Source organism: Lepidothrix coronata, unplaced genomic scaffold (assembly GCF_001604755.1).
Source record: "Lepidothrix coronata isolate B3197 unplaced genomic scaffold, Lepidothrix_coronata-1.0 Scaffold62, whole genome shotgun sequence".
NCBI classification, from domain to species: Eukaryota; Metazoa; Chordata; class Aves; order Passeriformes; family Pipridae; genus Lepidothrix; species Lepidothrix coronata.
Window position 1 is genome coordinate 3,111,695 of NW_016690242.1, and position 14,679 is coordinate 3,126,373.

The 14,679-nt window shown below is 37.0% G+C and overlaps 1 protein-coding gene across 5 annotated transcripts in view; it reads left to right on the plus strand.

Annotated features, from left to right (window-relative positions):
- Positions 1–14,679, plus strand: part of PPP1R9A (protein phosphatase 1 regulatory subunit 9A) — a 137,899-nt gene that overhangs the window by 92,153 nt on the left and 31,067 nt on the right. For all 5 annotated transcript variants that reach the window (XM_017817700.1, XM_017817701.1, XM_017817703.1 and 2 more), the window contains exons 6-7: positions 1,602–1,737; positions 10,086–10,241. In XM_017817700.1, coding sequence (XP_017673189.1) covers positions 1,602–1,737; positions 10,086–10,241 — 292 coding nt within the window. The remainder of the gene's footprint in view (positions 1–1,601; positions 1,738–10,085; positions 10,242–14,679) is intronic.

The following is a 14,679-nucleotide window of genomic DNA, read 5'->3' on the forward strand; positions in this document are numbered from 1 at the left end:
TATGCAGAACAGATGAAGTGTAAGGGCCATGAAGAAACATTCTTTTTCTTTCAGCCCAACATCTTAATCATTACTGAGAACTAACGTCATATTTTGTAATAGTGGGATATGAGTGCCAAACTGTGATCTGTTTTGATAAGGATTAAAATGCTGATGTTATTGTCTTGATTTTGTTCCAGTTTCTGCTGTATTTTCTATTAATGTTTTTAAGCTAACGCACTTTCTTGACAATTATTTTCAGAGTACCTTGTGTCATTATTTCAAAGGTAGTCACTCATTCTCACCTTTCTTATCCTTTTGGAAGAAAGTACTGACTTGGATGTTTTGATGATGTTGAAATAATCTCCAAATTGTAGTCCTTTCTGTATGCCTGACTTCATAGAGTCTGAAAAACTGTTTGGCTTAGGAAATGGACCCAGGGTCATCCATTCATGAGAAGTTGGATGACAAATCCCAAGGGCTTTTAACAGTGATAGGCAGTACTAATGAAAAGAATTTTCATACATGGGATATAATGCACATTTCGGCCTCTCTTTCAAATAATAAATTAATCACTTGAGCCAAATGTTGTGGAAACAAGTAATTTACCATATGCAGTATCTCAGTGTCACCTTATTGTGCTTTTCAGCTCCACATAATACTTCTTTCATATGTAATTACCCAGTTGTCTTTCTAACCTGCTAAGAAAATATTCCTTCAGCTTGACATCTTTAAAGTGTGCTTTTATTCAGTTGTTTACAGTGTGTTGGTCCTGTGTAATGGGTGTTTATCATTAGTTCTATAGATAGCAATATATCTAATTATGGTTATGCCACTGTGCTGAGAAAAAAAGTTACAGTCCAAACCAATTCTGAGTTCCAGTTGCAGAAAGCAGGATTAGGAAGCAGTTTTGTAAGTCTCAACCAAGAAAGAGGCACTTCCCTTGTCTTTTGTTAGGCCGAAGAAATGTGCTCCCAATGTTCAGCAGTAGCTAACAGTGGAGAAAAACATTCCTTAGCAACAGAAGTTCATGAAATAAAAGAAAAATTTAAATGCGGCTTAAAATTATGGAAGTAGCATCTGTCAGATTTAAAAATGTGAAAATAGGTTCTCTTTTATAGACAGGAGGAAGACAAATATAAAAGCTCAGAAACAGAAGATAAATTCTAAGTCAAGGTGGAAAAGTTACTCTGGTGTACACACCTTTCACTATAAGCTGCCAGAAGTGTGCCTTGTGCTGTTACTGCATATCTGTAAGAGTCTGGTCTAATGCAGCCTTCTGGGAAACACATGGCTCTAAAGGGAATGGAAGTGATGATACTTTTAAAAAAAAATTGTTCTGCTCTAGGTCTGTGTCTGTAACTACTGAAGTTTGGAGTGAAGGCTTTAGTGGTCGCTTCTGTTTTCCCCTTTCTGTCATGTGACCAGACCCGTCATGGTCTGATCACTCCTAGTCCTGCACACAGTGCCCTTCTGACAAATGTCATCCATAGAACATATTTGAAACAATCACAGCTACATATCTTCGGAGAAAAAGGCTACCCTCTGTACTAGACACAGCTAAAATGGTAGAACTTTGGTAAACAATAGGAGTAATATTTTTTCACTAATTTTTTGTATAGGTTTGTAATTGGACGAGAAAAACCGGGACAAGTGAGTGAGGTTGCGCAGCTGATTAGCCAAACTCTAGAACAAGAACGCCGCCAGAGAGAGCTGCTGGAGCAGCATTATGCACAGTATGATGCAGATGATGATGAGGTAACAGAATGACTAGCGTTTCACTATTTGGTGTTTTTTGATGTTCCATTTTCTATTCCTGATTCCTTCTTTTTAATTATCGCTTAGAGGTCGGCTTCTGGACCTCTCCATTACCTTTGCTGCTGATTTTCACAGATTGATGATGAATCTTATTTGAAGAACAAAGTTACAGGAAAGCTTTTCATCATGGATTTAATGTTTTGTTCCAGAAGAGCATATAACAAATTGGTTGATGCTTCTCTAATCACTGCTCTTCGTCTGAAAGCATATACCTTTCTGAAATAAGGGAATAAAGTTTGTTTAGTTGTGCACTCAAACATTAGATTTTTGTGAAAACTGGTAGAAGTTGCCTTCTGGCTTTTAGAGGGGTTGAGGAAGTTTTAGACCTTTTTTTTTTTTTTTCTGGAAGAGTTGATGTTCTTAATTCAGAACGTTTTCTGAAAATTCTGGCTAAGACCCCTCCTTCCACACACTGTTTTTTGTTTCTGTGTGAACAGATATTCCACAGGATAGAGAATTAATCTAGCTTGTCTGAAGTCTAGATTCATGTTCACAATTAGTGCCTGATGTCCCAGTACAGTGGTTTTGAAACTAACAACTTCATGCAGTAGATTTTCCATAGTTTCTTTGCATTCTCTTAAAATTCCTAATATGCCTAAATACCAAGATACTTGGAAAGATTAGTGAGAGAGCTTTTTCAGAGACTACTGTCTGTGTTACTTCCTAAATTAGCTGTTAGGTTAAGGTAAAAGGCAGTTGTTGCAACAAACTGCTTCCATATAGCCTAAGCATACTGCCATCATTTCATATCATCTTGAATAATATTATTTGAAATGTCATATTCCACGTATTAGTGTGTTTTTGTCCTGGGCCAGATTTTTTATTATATTTGTGTAAGGAAACCATAGAGAAGGGGAAATGCATGCTATGCATTTATTTCAGTTTAGTTTTTCTTTTTAGAAAAGAAATACTCTTGATATAAAATTAGGATACACTTGGATTTTGAAACATGCTGTTAAACTAGCAATAGGTCAGAACAATCAGAAGTGTCCCAACAGACTAAGTAAAAATCTTGTCTAGCCCCAGTAATGCTTTCACTTACTTTAATTTCCACTGATATTAAAAATATTTTAGTATGTTTTAAAATTAATCATGTCACAGGGACATATTTAACTCTTCTAAATAAAATAGTACTCGTCAATATACATGCATATGTATGTGTGCCTGTGTGAGGCCACAATGGCTGGAAAATCCATATCCTCTCTGTTCGCTCCTCAAACTACAGAAACATGCAAGTCTTCTAACTTCTATTTAGTCTAGAATTAAATTCAAGATAAGTTTCTTGAAGGAGCTCTGTTATCTCCTCAAAACCAAAATGGAGACAACTAGCCTTTGGAGTAAGACTTACCATAACTCGTCACAGCGTGCTGGAGATGTCAGGGGTCAAAGACCTGTGATACCATCTTACTGTGAACATAGTCTGATAGCTTTCATATTGGCAAGGGAGGTGTGTCCCAAGTGCCTGATGATCAGATCTTTCTTGGTTTGCGGGTGTGGGGCTGAAGGCAGACCTGTGTGAATAATTGATGTGTCACACCTTTTATCTATAGGATGCATCCACCTGTAAAAAAGCTGAAAGGTTTGTGTTTCTTACCTTCATGCACCATACAGGTGGTGTTACTCAAGATCAGGAAAAAAAACCTGTTGTTAAAACCATATAGATCAATACTGATCCTGGAAGTACTTCAGCATTCAATAGGGATTGTTGCTGTGAGGATGCTTATGGTAACACTGTCATACTGATGACCATGCAAGTGTTTCTCAGTACGATAGTGAAAGAGGACAAGGATGAGTAGGCATTAGTAGGTCTCAGGTACCTTTCGTGATGTGTCTTGTTGTCCTTCAATTCAGTGGTTACGAACTCTTAAGTCCTGTTCACTGCATACATTTTTAACACAAAAATACTAGATGCACAAAGTGTTTTCTACTGGTAGAGTCTTTGCATCATAGAGAGTTTTTCCCTGATTTTTCTCTAATGAAGAGAGTTAAAGGTATCTTCTCTTATTGTAGAACTACACTGAGGATGATGACCATCTCCGTGACCATGACATGTGCTTTTTGGGCGTTAGTGTTTGCAGTGCAAAGGTGACTTTTGTGCAGTATATGAGGAAGGAGGAAAAAGAAAGGAAAAGACATCTAGCAGGGGAGATCCAAATGATCTCATCAATGATTACTTTTGGAAGAAGGAATTAAGTCTGAGAACAAATCAAGTACTTGAGTTCTTAAAAACTGCATTGGGATCATTGAAGGTTGTACCCTTTTCCTACTAGATGCCATATATATATTTGAGAATATATATTTGGGAGGCGGTGGTAAACATTATCAGAATAGCTGCTGGGGTTTAGTTACTAAAGTATGCAATGCAGTGTGTTTCCTTTTTTAATTAAGAGACTTACCAGAAATAGATTATATTGGAAACCTGCAGTAATACTGAATATTATTATTTTTTTGATCACCTGACTATGCCATCCAAGTAAACTCATGCAACTTGTACCATTCCCACACAACTGACATGAAGTTAGCTATGATCTAATGCACATTAGCCACAGTTCAAAGACATTTTTGGTCACCACAAGGACTTCTGCTCCATTTACTGTCAAATATGAGTATTACTACTTTGAGCTTACCTTGCTCTCTGAGGACAAATATGGCTGGGTTTATGTTGCTCTATGCAACACCACTGCCAGCCCTGCATTCTTTGTCTCTGGTAAGAAGGGCTTCTTTTGGGCAAGAAAATTTCAGTTTACACTGTCTGAATGAATGTTTACAAATGTACAAAAACCCCTACCCTTTTGAGTCCATTTCATCAAATTGTGATTCTGACTGCATGGAGTTCAGGAGTATTTGGACTGCCAGTGTAAGAGGTTTTGCATTGAGGTGGCATGGAATTATACAGGATTTGCTCAGTCTTAGAGCTGTCAAACCATCCTATTAATTTTCATACAGTCCTTAAAATATGGTAAGTGGATCTCCAGGTACAGTGCTGCATAAATAAACAAGAAAATTAGTTTTATTCAACCCTCCTTTGAGACTGCCAAATGCTGAGGCTCAGAGACTTTACTACAAGGACAGCAGTGACCTATCTGTTTTCCGGAGCAGGAAATAAGTGATCAGTGTTTTGAGTCCTGGAGTCACTGCACATGACTGTGTTTGCTAGAGCTGGTCAAATCACAGGAAGAGAGTATGTGTCAGGCATGTACAAGTTCTGGTGTTTTATCTTGCTGTGCCACCAGCTGGCTGAATTTCCTCTGTATTGAAACTGCTGACAGTCTTCATAGCCCAAGGAGCATCTAGGTATTTTAGAAGAATCCAAGTTCCCTAAAAAAGCAACATTTTGAGATAGTTTTGATTTCTGCCAGCCAGTCGACACTGGACTTGAGTTAGATACTAAATTTAGAGACACATGTTAGCCTGCTGTAACTTCTCATTCCATTGCCTTGCAGAAGTGTTACATGACAGCCATTTTTTGGCAAAGATTGACACTAATAGACATAATGTTTCTAAAATATATATCATTTACTATATAAATAAGACTGAAGAAAACATAACTTACTGTATAAATGCCCTGCATTCCTGCATTTGAGAACCTGCTGCTACCATGGGCTGCAGGTTGTCACAGGATTGTAGGATGCTTTCAGATGCTCCTTCATTAAAGTTTTTGCATGGAAACTCAAAAACCTTGTGCAGAACTGATGAACACTAAAAGAAAAGTGATGCTCACAATGGGATCTGTGCCAAGACTAGCAGGATAAATGTGCAGTAGCTTACAATTTGTTGTTAAGCTCCCACGAACCAGTAGTACCAGTTATTTCTCGACTATGATGTATGGTAGGCAGCATTGGCATTTCTTGATGAGTCTGTGCTGACTACTATAAAGCTGGGAGAGTATGTTGCCTCTAGATAGCTTGTTGCAGAGTTTACTCATCACTAGTTTGTCTAGCTTCCTAAAGTCCCATATCCTTTTGATTTGTTGTATCCTGTCAGAAAGTAAAGCTCAAAGGCTTTGAAGTAGGCACTGTCTTTGTATTTCCTACTTAGTGTGCTAAGTATGACCTGAATCTGTATCCTTGACTAAACCCTTTTGAATTCCTTGTGTTAACAGTGTTCTGTGCACATGAGTCAAATTCTGACATTTCTTGGAATTTTAATTTGAACTTGGCATTATCTTCTTCATGTTCTGCAGTGAGTGACAAAATTCCATAGAGCAGATGACCTGTTCCCCTGAAGGCTGCATATGGTGATGCAGAATGTGAAATTAATAAGATATTGCAGAATTCTGTTCACTGGCCACGGACAAGTAGTTTAATGCAAGTGGTGTTTTAATATATCTTAATATCATTAATAGTCATATGAATATTTTTTTCTTTTTAAATTTTCATTCATCAGGACATTCTGAGAGCAAAGCAACATTGGAATCATTGAAGCAAATCTTGACACATGCAAAAAGAAAAATGTCGCAGTGTACTTGAATGTTTAACACCCAAAGAATACATTTGCTAAACCAGATCTTTCAGAGAGTATGTTTTTTCCAACATCATTAATATGACACATTCCCCTAAAAGCAATGATTAAACTATACCATTATATTTTTCTTCACTCTTTTGGAAGCATTAAGTATGAGCCATCAAAAAAAAATCAAATGAAAAGATGGGCTTGAGTTATTTTTATAGTTCCCTGATTGTGGGAGAGTTTCAGCAGGAACAAAGATGTAGCTTGATGCAGCCTTTGTTATGGTGATTTGGGGAAGGTCTGTCTGCATTATCCTGGCTGGTGCTGCTGCTCCTTCTTTCTGCTTGAGAGTGTTAGGCCCATTTCAGGAATTTACAAGGCAGTTAAACAATGCAAGCAACACATTTTCCATGTACAAGTGGAAAATTGCAACTCATATTGATAATTTCATGCTATTAACTGTGATAGCATATAGCAAAATGGAATGGCTAGTATCAGAACCTATTGCTTTGGATGGTATAAGCTTAAGCCCTAGGTGCTACTGAAATGAGAAATAGGGCTTTTGCATGGATGAATTTTGCTCAGCAACACAGAATGAAGAGTCCGAGATTTTCCTTCAAGACCATGTAAGTTTTCATTGACTATTGAATAAAAAAATAATATTATTGTTGTCAGCTAAGAAAACAAAATGTATTGCAGGAAACCTCAGGGAGTTACAATAACAACTGTTCTCTTACAGGACTTTGTTATTTTGAAGTAATAAAAATTTTTTCTGTGCCTTGCTGCTTCTTGTAAAATACTGAATTTCCCATTCCAGCTTACTGGCACTGTCTGAACAACCTTCTGGTAGTTTTACATGAAACAAAAGTCAGCAGAGATAATTTTTTGGGGGGAAAGTATGTTCCATGTAATTCACGATGTATATTTTCTTAATGTACACATTGGTTCTTTTGAACCTGTAATTTGTTTTTCATGTGACTGTAAGATGAAGTCCCTTCCTTTTGAAGATGAAAACAAAAGTCTCATTTATTTCTGTGTTCTGTAATGTGTTCCTGTCATCCTGTTGTCGTGTTTACCTGAGTGGTGCTTTGCTTTGACAAGTACTTTTTTCATTAATTGAAGCAAAAATGACTGTGCTCATTGACACTCATTATGTGCAATTTGAAGCAAGATTTTCCTTTGTGTTCATTTTTAACTGCCTGATGTTCCTCTTCAAACACTCAGGCTCCTGAGGCCAGTAGAATATTGCCTGCTCTTGAATTTTTTCCCCATAATTTAGTCCTTCATGTGTGTTCATTTTTCTTTTTGTATTCAGTAATTCTTTTTAGTTTAAGTCTTTGGAGAAATTGGTTTTAACTAATTTCATTTGTTTTATTATTTTGCCAAAATTGATAAATGTGATTTGGATTTTGCATTAAAATAATAATTCCTTTAAAATACACATGTAGCTGAGCTAGATCTGGGTTCTTTTACGTAAACAGGGCATGAGTTTGCTGGTTAACAATCCTGTTTCTGCCTCCTCTTTGCATGCTTCAGAGATTTCCTTGCAACTGCTAATGGACCTGCCAAGATGTTTTTTTGAACTTAGAAACTATAGTTGTGTATTACCTTAGAGATTTTTTTAGGGATAATAACTGCAGAATCAATAGTCCATGGACTGTTAATATTTTGTCCACACAATAATTCATTTCACTGAATTTTCACTGCGATTCTAAGAGTTAGTTGTTCTGCTTCTGGTTGCCCTGACAGTATGTAAAGGTAGTGTTATGCTCCTGAAAAAAGCCAGGGGAGTTAGTAGTCAAATTTTCTGTTTAGAAGGAACTGCAAATAGCCACAGGGAATAAAATAGAAACAGAAGTTACTACAGCTGTAGTGTGACAGAAGATTTTTGTGTGTGTGTATGATATCTAGACATACAGAATGCTAAATTTAATTTCAGGTGTTTTTTTGTTTAGTTGTAATCCTTACATGCCTGAAAACTCCAGTGAGATGGATTATGTTGTTTTTTGCTTCTGTTTTAAGAAGCAAAACCAGCTGTTAACCTTTTTTGTTGAAGACTACTGTGATTCTTAGTCATGTATTCTTAGTACATATCAAGTATATAAAATAAGTGGATACTGTTTGTTTCATTGGAGAATATGTTACTATTTACAGAAGTTGAGATAGTTCACCTGAAAAGTGCCTTACTTTACAGTGATGTTTAAATATGGATGGGTTGTGCCTGTTGGTGACTTACCTTCTTTTTGGTAGTTCTTTTACTGTCAGAAAATGTTACTGAATAATGTTATGCCTTCTATGTGTTCTGACTTACTTTATTTTTTAAAAACTTTAATGGTTTTTAAAAAAAAAGGAATATAGATTTTTCATGATCTTTAGAGGTCCATCCTAACTCAAACTATTCTATGATTCTTCCTGCTCCTTCTCAAAGAAATGGTAATATTTTATTGTGGGTATATCACCTTGTTGTTGGATGCATACATGTATCTTTTCTGTCTGTGTGTACTTGTGCACCTGGATTTAACATGCTTCCATGCACTGCTTTTTAGTTGAGAGAGATTCACATAAGCCTTAACAAAACTGGGAAACTAAACTAAGGTAGGATCTGGGATTTGAACTGTTTTTCAAACAGTTGAATTCTTACCTGTTGTTTTGAGAAGTCCTTTTGTCAAAAAAAATGACAATAATAGACAATTTTAGCACTGCAGGGAATATATTTCTGATAATAATATTATGTTTTTTCATATAAGGAACTGAAAGCTCATGAACAAAAACTTGAGTAGTTCTGTCAAAATTTTGGTGGTGTTACTGTATAAACGTAAGAAAGACTGCACCCCTTCCCCCACAACTCCTTTTCCATGTATTTATTGAGTCCCAAGCTTTATAAATCCAGATGTGGCCCTGGGGGAAGTGTGTGCTTTATAACGTGTTTGCATAGTCATTTGCACAGCCAGCAGACTGTGATCCATAGGTGATGTGCTCCAGCTTCCAGAGGGAGCCCCACGGAGGCGAGGTGGTACCACCCGCCTTAGATATGGGGAGAGATGAGCGCAGGAATACGTGCAAGAGGTTGTCTAGGCAACTTGGGGTTCAATATTGCAAGCCTTTTCAATATTGTTTTGTTTTATTTTGTTTACTCTTGAGATACTGATTGCAGCTTATGATTTTTTAAAATTCTGTTTTGTCTGCAAATTGTACACAGCTCATGGTTTACCAGCTCAAGAAAAACCCACCTTTTCAGTTTAAAACTAGCTCAAAGCAGCTTCTTATTCAGGATGAACTCTGATTTCAGTCTCAGAACTTGTCTCTAACACTCAGTTTCTTTTTCCTACTGTTGTCTTTCTGTGAGGGTGTGACTTTTCTATCATTAATTTGTTTATAAAGAACAAACCAATGAATTTTCAAATTCACCATAGAATATCACTGGAGAATTACTTCCTCCAGTTGACTTTACCAAAGACCAATCAAGATCCTGTTGGTCCTATTCTTTTATTTCTGTTTGGAAAAGATTTCTTGTTAAATCTGAAATAAATTTGGAGGGTTCTTCCTATGGAAAAGAGGTCTCACTTGGAAAGTGAAAACATTGAAATACAGAACCAGTAATGCTTAAGAACTAAATTCTTATTGCTTAAGACACTATTTTCTCTCTTAATGTACCGAAATACTACTGTGGAGTTGTATTTTGTCTCGTAGAATTCATAAGTACTGGGGTTATAGTCAAAGAAAAAGATAACCTTTATTGTATGCAAAATGCTGGCTTTGCACAGTAGCTTAATTATTCTTTGAACAGTCTCTGCCTAATTAGAGGATAACTGGAATTTCTTAAATGCTGTAAAATTAAGACAGGGGAATATGCTACAGATGAAGAAGATGAAGACATGGGACCTGTCCTTCCAGGAGGTGACATGGCTATTGAAGTGTTCGATCTCCCTGAAAATGATGAAATGTTCTCCCCTAGTGATGTGGACACCAGCAAACTTGCTCATAAATTCAAAGAGGTACGTTACAGGTCAGAAAATACTCCTGAAATACCACATTGAATTACATTTCTAATCATCTCATTGCTCAGAGCTTGTTTTTTCTCTTCAAAACCAGAGTTGATTTATAGCTATTTGTATCCCAGTACTTCTGAACTACTCAAAATTTCTACTTAAAAGAAGTGGAACTATTCTTTGGAGTTGTTTTGGCATCAGCTTTAAGGTGACTGTTGTACTGGTGGTGGATAAATTTATAAATTAACTTTTTAGTACAGACGTTATTCTGCCTCGGCACTTAGTTTGACAAGGAAGACAAAGTGCAAGTTAATTCATTACTAGCAGATTGCTGGGGTTTGGCGTGGGTGTTTTTTTGTTGGCTTTAGTTTACTGATCAGTTGGTTTGTTGATTTTGGTTTTTGTAAGATTCCAATAAAAGATGATCAGGAAAGCAGACAGCAAATGTTAAATTTCAGTGAAAAGGGACATGTGGAGCTTATCCTATACCATTGCACAGCAACTCATCAATGTGCAGTAGTGTCATATGTTTAGCCATGTGTTTAGAAAGATGCCGTATCGGGGAAGCAGGCATATTTTAAGCTGGTGTTTTACCGAACTGTGGTTACAGACTTTGTATAGCACCCACCTCTACTAAGTGTGGCTTGAATCAGTGGTGTTCATTGTGGTTATTGAATTCATTTAACTTCACATATCGAAGTACTGAGAGACATTTCTTCTGTATTTTAGTCTATGCTTCTGATGTGGCTTCTTTTTGAGCTTTCCTGAATTCTGATGCAAATAATGATACGAAACAATGGATTTATCTAAGCTCACAGTAATGGGTTGAGTGATGGCAATAAGGAACCTTTTTTTTTTTCAAATACAGGAAGATGGAAGGGTTGAAAGTAGCCAGAACCTCATAGGATATTTGAGTAGCAGAACCTGGGCCGACAAAGGAGTTTTAGAATACTGAGACTCCCCTTTTTGTCCTTCTTCAATTGTCCTCTCCTCTTCCCTCCACTCAAACCAGATATCTTAGTGTCTATAAATGTGTTGCTCCTACTCTCTAGTGAGAGTAATGTATGGAAAGTAAATGAGCAACCAGTTTTTCTCTTTTCTGCTGATACTCTTTTCAGCTTTTGTGTGCCTACTGTTATTCATCATTATTTCCTGAAGTTTTTTTACTTTATAATTTAATTATAATTTTCTCACTCCATATTTCAAGTTCCAGGCTCTTAGACATATTAGTAGAACAGTTTACTTAATTTTCTAATACTTTGCATCACACATATTAATACTTTCTCAAAGTGGTGGGAAGATGTTACCATTCTACGCGTGCCAGTGGGGGTGCCAAGGCCGTGCAAACCACAGATACAGTGATGGGCAAGAGGACCTTTGAATACATTACAAGTAAAACTATACTTAAATAAACTATGTTTCCATAAACTCGGGCTATTGCCATACTTGAGCTTGTCCAAACTGATTTGAAGCTATTTACAGACCTGTGTGATATAATGGCCTCAAAACGCTGATGTAGAGGAGACCAGATGAAGGTACTTTGGGATCCTCAAGTGTAAGTGCAGATGAGAGCCCGAGAAGAAAACATTAAATGCTCCTGCATAAGAGCAGACTCTTTCTCACTGGCCCACGCAGTTACGAGCATGCCACTTCTGTTTCACTGGTTGTATTTAACAGTACACAGCTGTGTTTTGTTGGCTGATGCAGAGTGAGTACATGCATTTTTCTTGGTATTTGCCCTGAATTCTTTAAACACTAGAGGACTTGTTCACGATCACACTGCACAAGCCCACACAGTGTTTTCTGGAATTGTATTTAAAGAACAACTGTTCGTTCTTGTTCTTACTCCAGAGATTAATGAAAGTATTAAACAAGTGGGTAGGACATAATCTTTAAGCATAATAGTTTGACCTAATTAGTTGAATTCAGTCCTTGCAATGAAAAATGTGCTCACATGTTCTGAGAGCACTCCTATTTGAAATGCCTTGCTTTTTGGAATGAAAGAAGAGAGATGGGCATTCCTGGGTCAATCATTGTACTTCTGCAAATCTTGTTTTCCTGGCTGTAGAACAGAAAAATGGGACTGATTTTTCTTAACTGCTTTGAGAGAGCTAGAAACTTTATTTTAGCCGTGATGATTGAAGAGAGAGGTGTTCTGTAGGGAGAAGGGACATCTTATGTAAAAATTTGTTATTATATTTCATGTCTTAAATATATGAAAAATGGATTGTCATTATATGCAAAAAATATATAATGATTATGTAAAAATTGTCATGGAGATTATTAGATTCTATTGCATACCTTCCTTCCCAGTGCACGTGATATTTTAACATTTGTTAGCCTTTCATCCCTCTGTGCGCTTTGCAGTCTTAGATTAATTCAATCCATTTTTGCTCTGAAGTTATTTTTTTCATAAGAAGTTTTATTGTTTTGAAGAAAGTTAATCAGCTTTTCAAGACATATTTGGATAGGAAATGTGCCAAAAATTACTCAAAATGTCCTTGTTAAAATGAAGGCATCACAATTTTATATTGACTTAAAAACCATAAAAATACAAAATAAGATGTGCCAAGAATTTGTCTGGCATTATATAGAACCTGGAATAAAGATTCTGATCCCCTTTTAGGAAACTTTCTTAAAAAATTTTAGTTATGGAGTCTAGATTTGCTTGCCAAACAGTTGACCTTCCCTGTTGTTTAGTCTAACCTATAAATGTGTTAGTATTTGTCATCTATTCTGCAAGCATAATTAGTTCTTAAAAAATGTACATATCCAGCTACACATTTGTCTGTTCAGCAGAAAAGTGTCTTTTTTCCTTCTGCCTCAGTGGGATCTGCTGTACCATGTACTGATTCAATGATCTGACTGGGTGCTCAGTATTTATTTTTTTAACTTAATAACAGAGAGCATAAAAATAACTGTTAGAACCATCTGTACCTGAGCAAATCGTCATTTATGCAACAATGTGGAGTTTACTTGTATGTAATAATAAGCTCTTTTAAGTGCTCCTTATGGATCTGTGGGGGTTTAGAAGAGATGGGAATGGACTATCAGCAGGTAGCCTAAGGGTTTGAGTCTTGTTTTTTTGATTTCATTATTAAGTCTACAAGGGCAAAATTTAGCTCATCCATTCTCATCAGAGAAATTTTATCTCATCAGAGAAAAATGAGGTAGCAGAACTAAGTAGTGGGCTGGACATTTTGTAAACACCATAACATTTTTAGATGGTTGTTGAGTAATTTTTCACTACTCACAGGAATGGAATGAGAAAAAGCAGTTCTCAGTCTCTGAAAATTGCAGATCAGAGGTTGGATTGAGTGAGCTCAAAAATTGCAAGTAACCTCTTTCAAATTCTAATTAAAGTATCTCCTTAGTTTCCTCTAATATGTATATTTACAAAAAGGTACATGTCCTTCTCAGCTTCCTGGCCTACTGAGTGCAATAGCTTCACTGGCCACTTCTTGCTATTAAAACCAGCTCCAGGGCTGCTGAGTGCCCCGTTTCCAGCTGCACTGGCATGTCTCCATGCTGGACCAGTAGCCCTGCTCTCCTATGGCACTTCCTCAGGAACCCTGTTTGATCCACAGATTAGTTGCATGCTCCGGACAGGTTCGATTTGGTCCCTTGCTCATTCCACCTGCCAGTGTGCCTGGTGTGCCTCCACATCTTGCGTTTCTGCAAGCTGTCACAGTCAGTGCCTGGTTTCATTTGAAATGAAATCTTACGTCTGCTCTCACTGAGCACTTGAAAAGTTGTAACGCTTTTCAGTGCAAAGTAAAAAAGTAAGTGTAAGTAACATGATCTTGGGGACTAGAAGTGTTTACAGTCTCCTGTGGAGACAGCAACCAAGAAGTGAGCGTTGGAAAGAAGATTCCTGAAGTGTTCCTCAGGTGGAACTGATTGAGTCGGTGTCTCCTTTATTCTGTCCAATTAGATCAATGAAGGCTGGTTTGCAAACCAAACTGCTTCTGGGAATATGCATTTCCTATGCCTCAAGAAGGGCATTCAAGAGACTTCATAAAAAGGGAATTTCTAAATAAACTCAGCCTTTCTCAGAGATACTGATCAGCTCTGTGATAGCTCCTGTTATCTTGGAAATTATTCCTCTCTTCCAGAAGCATTTATCCTTTGAATTACTTGCATAATTTTACTAACAGCCTGGTCTTCAAGAACATAGCCTTTGCTTCACCAGAGATGATAGTTTCTAGTTCAGTACAATGCCCTCACATACTCCATTAGATCAACATAAACTATTCCCTAAAGCTTATGTTAATCTTGTAAGAGAAGTAACCCCCGTGTAAAACATGCTTTTCTGTAACTATTCCTTCTATTTATAAATAATGGACAAAGGCCTTGTCTTCACTGCAGTGCCAGCTCAGGCTGTAATTGCCCTTGCCCTCAACTCCATACCCAACACGCACAAGTCACTGATTCAGTTTAAGGG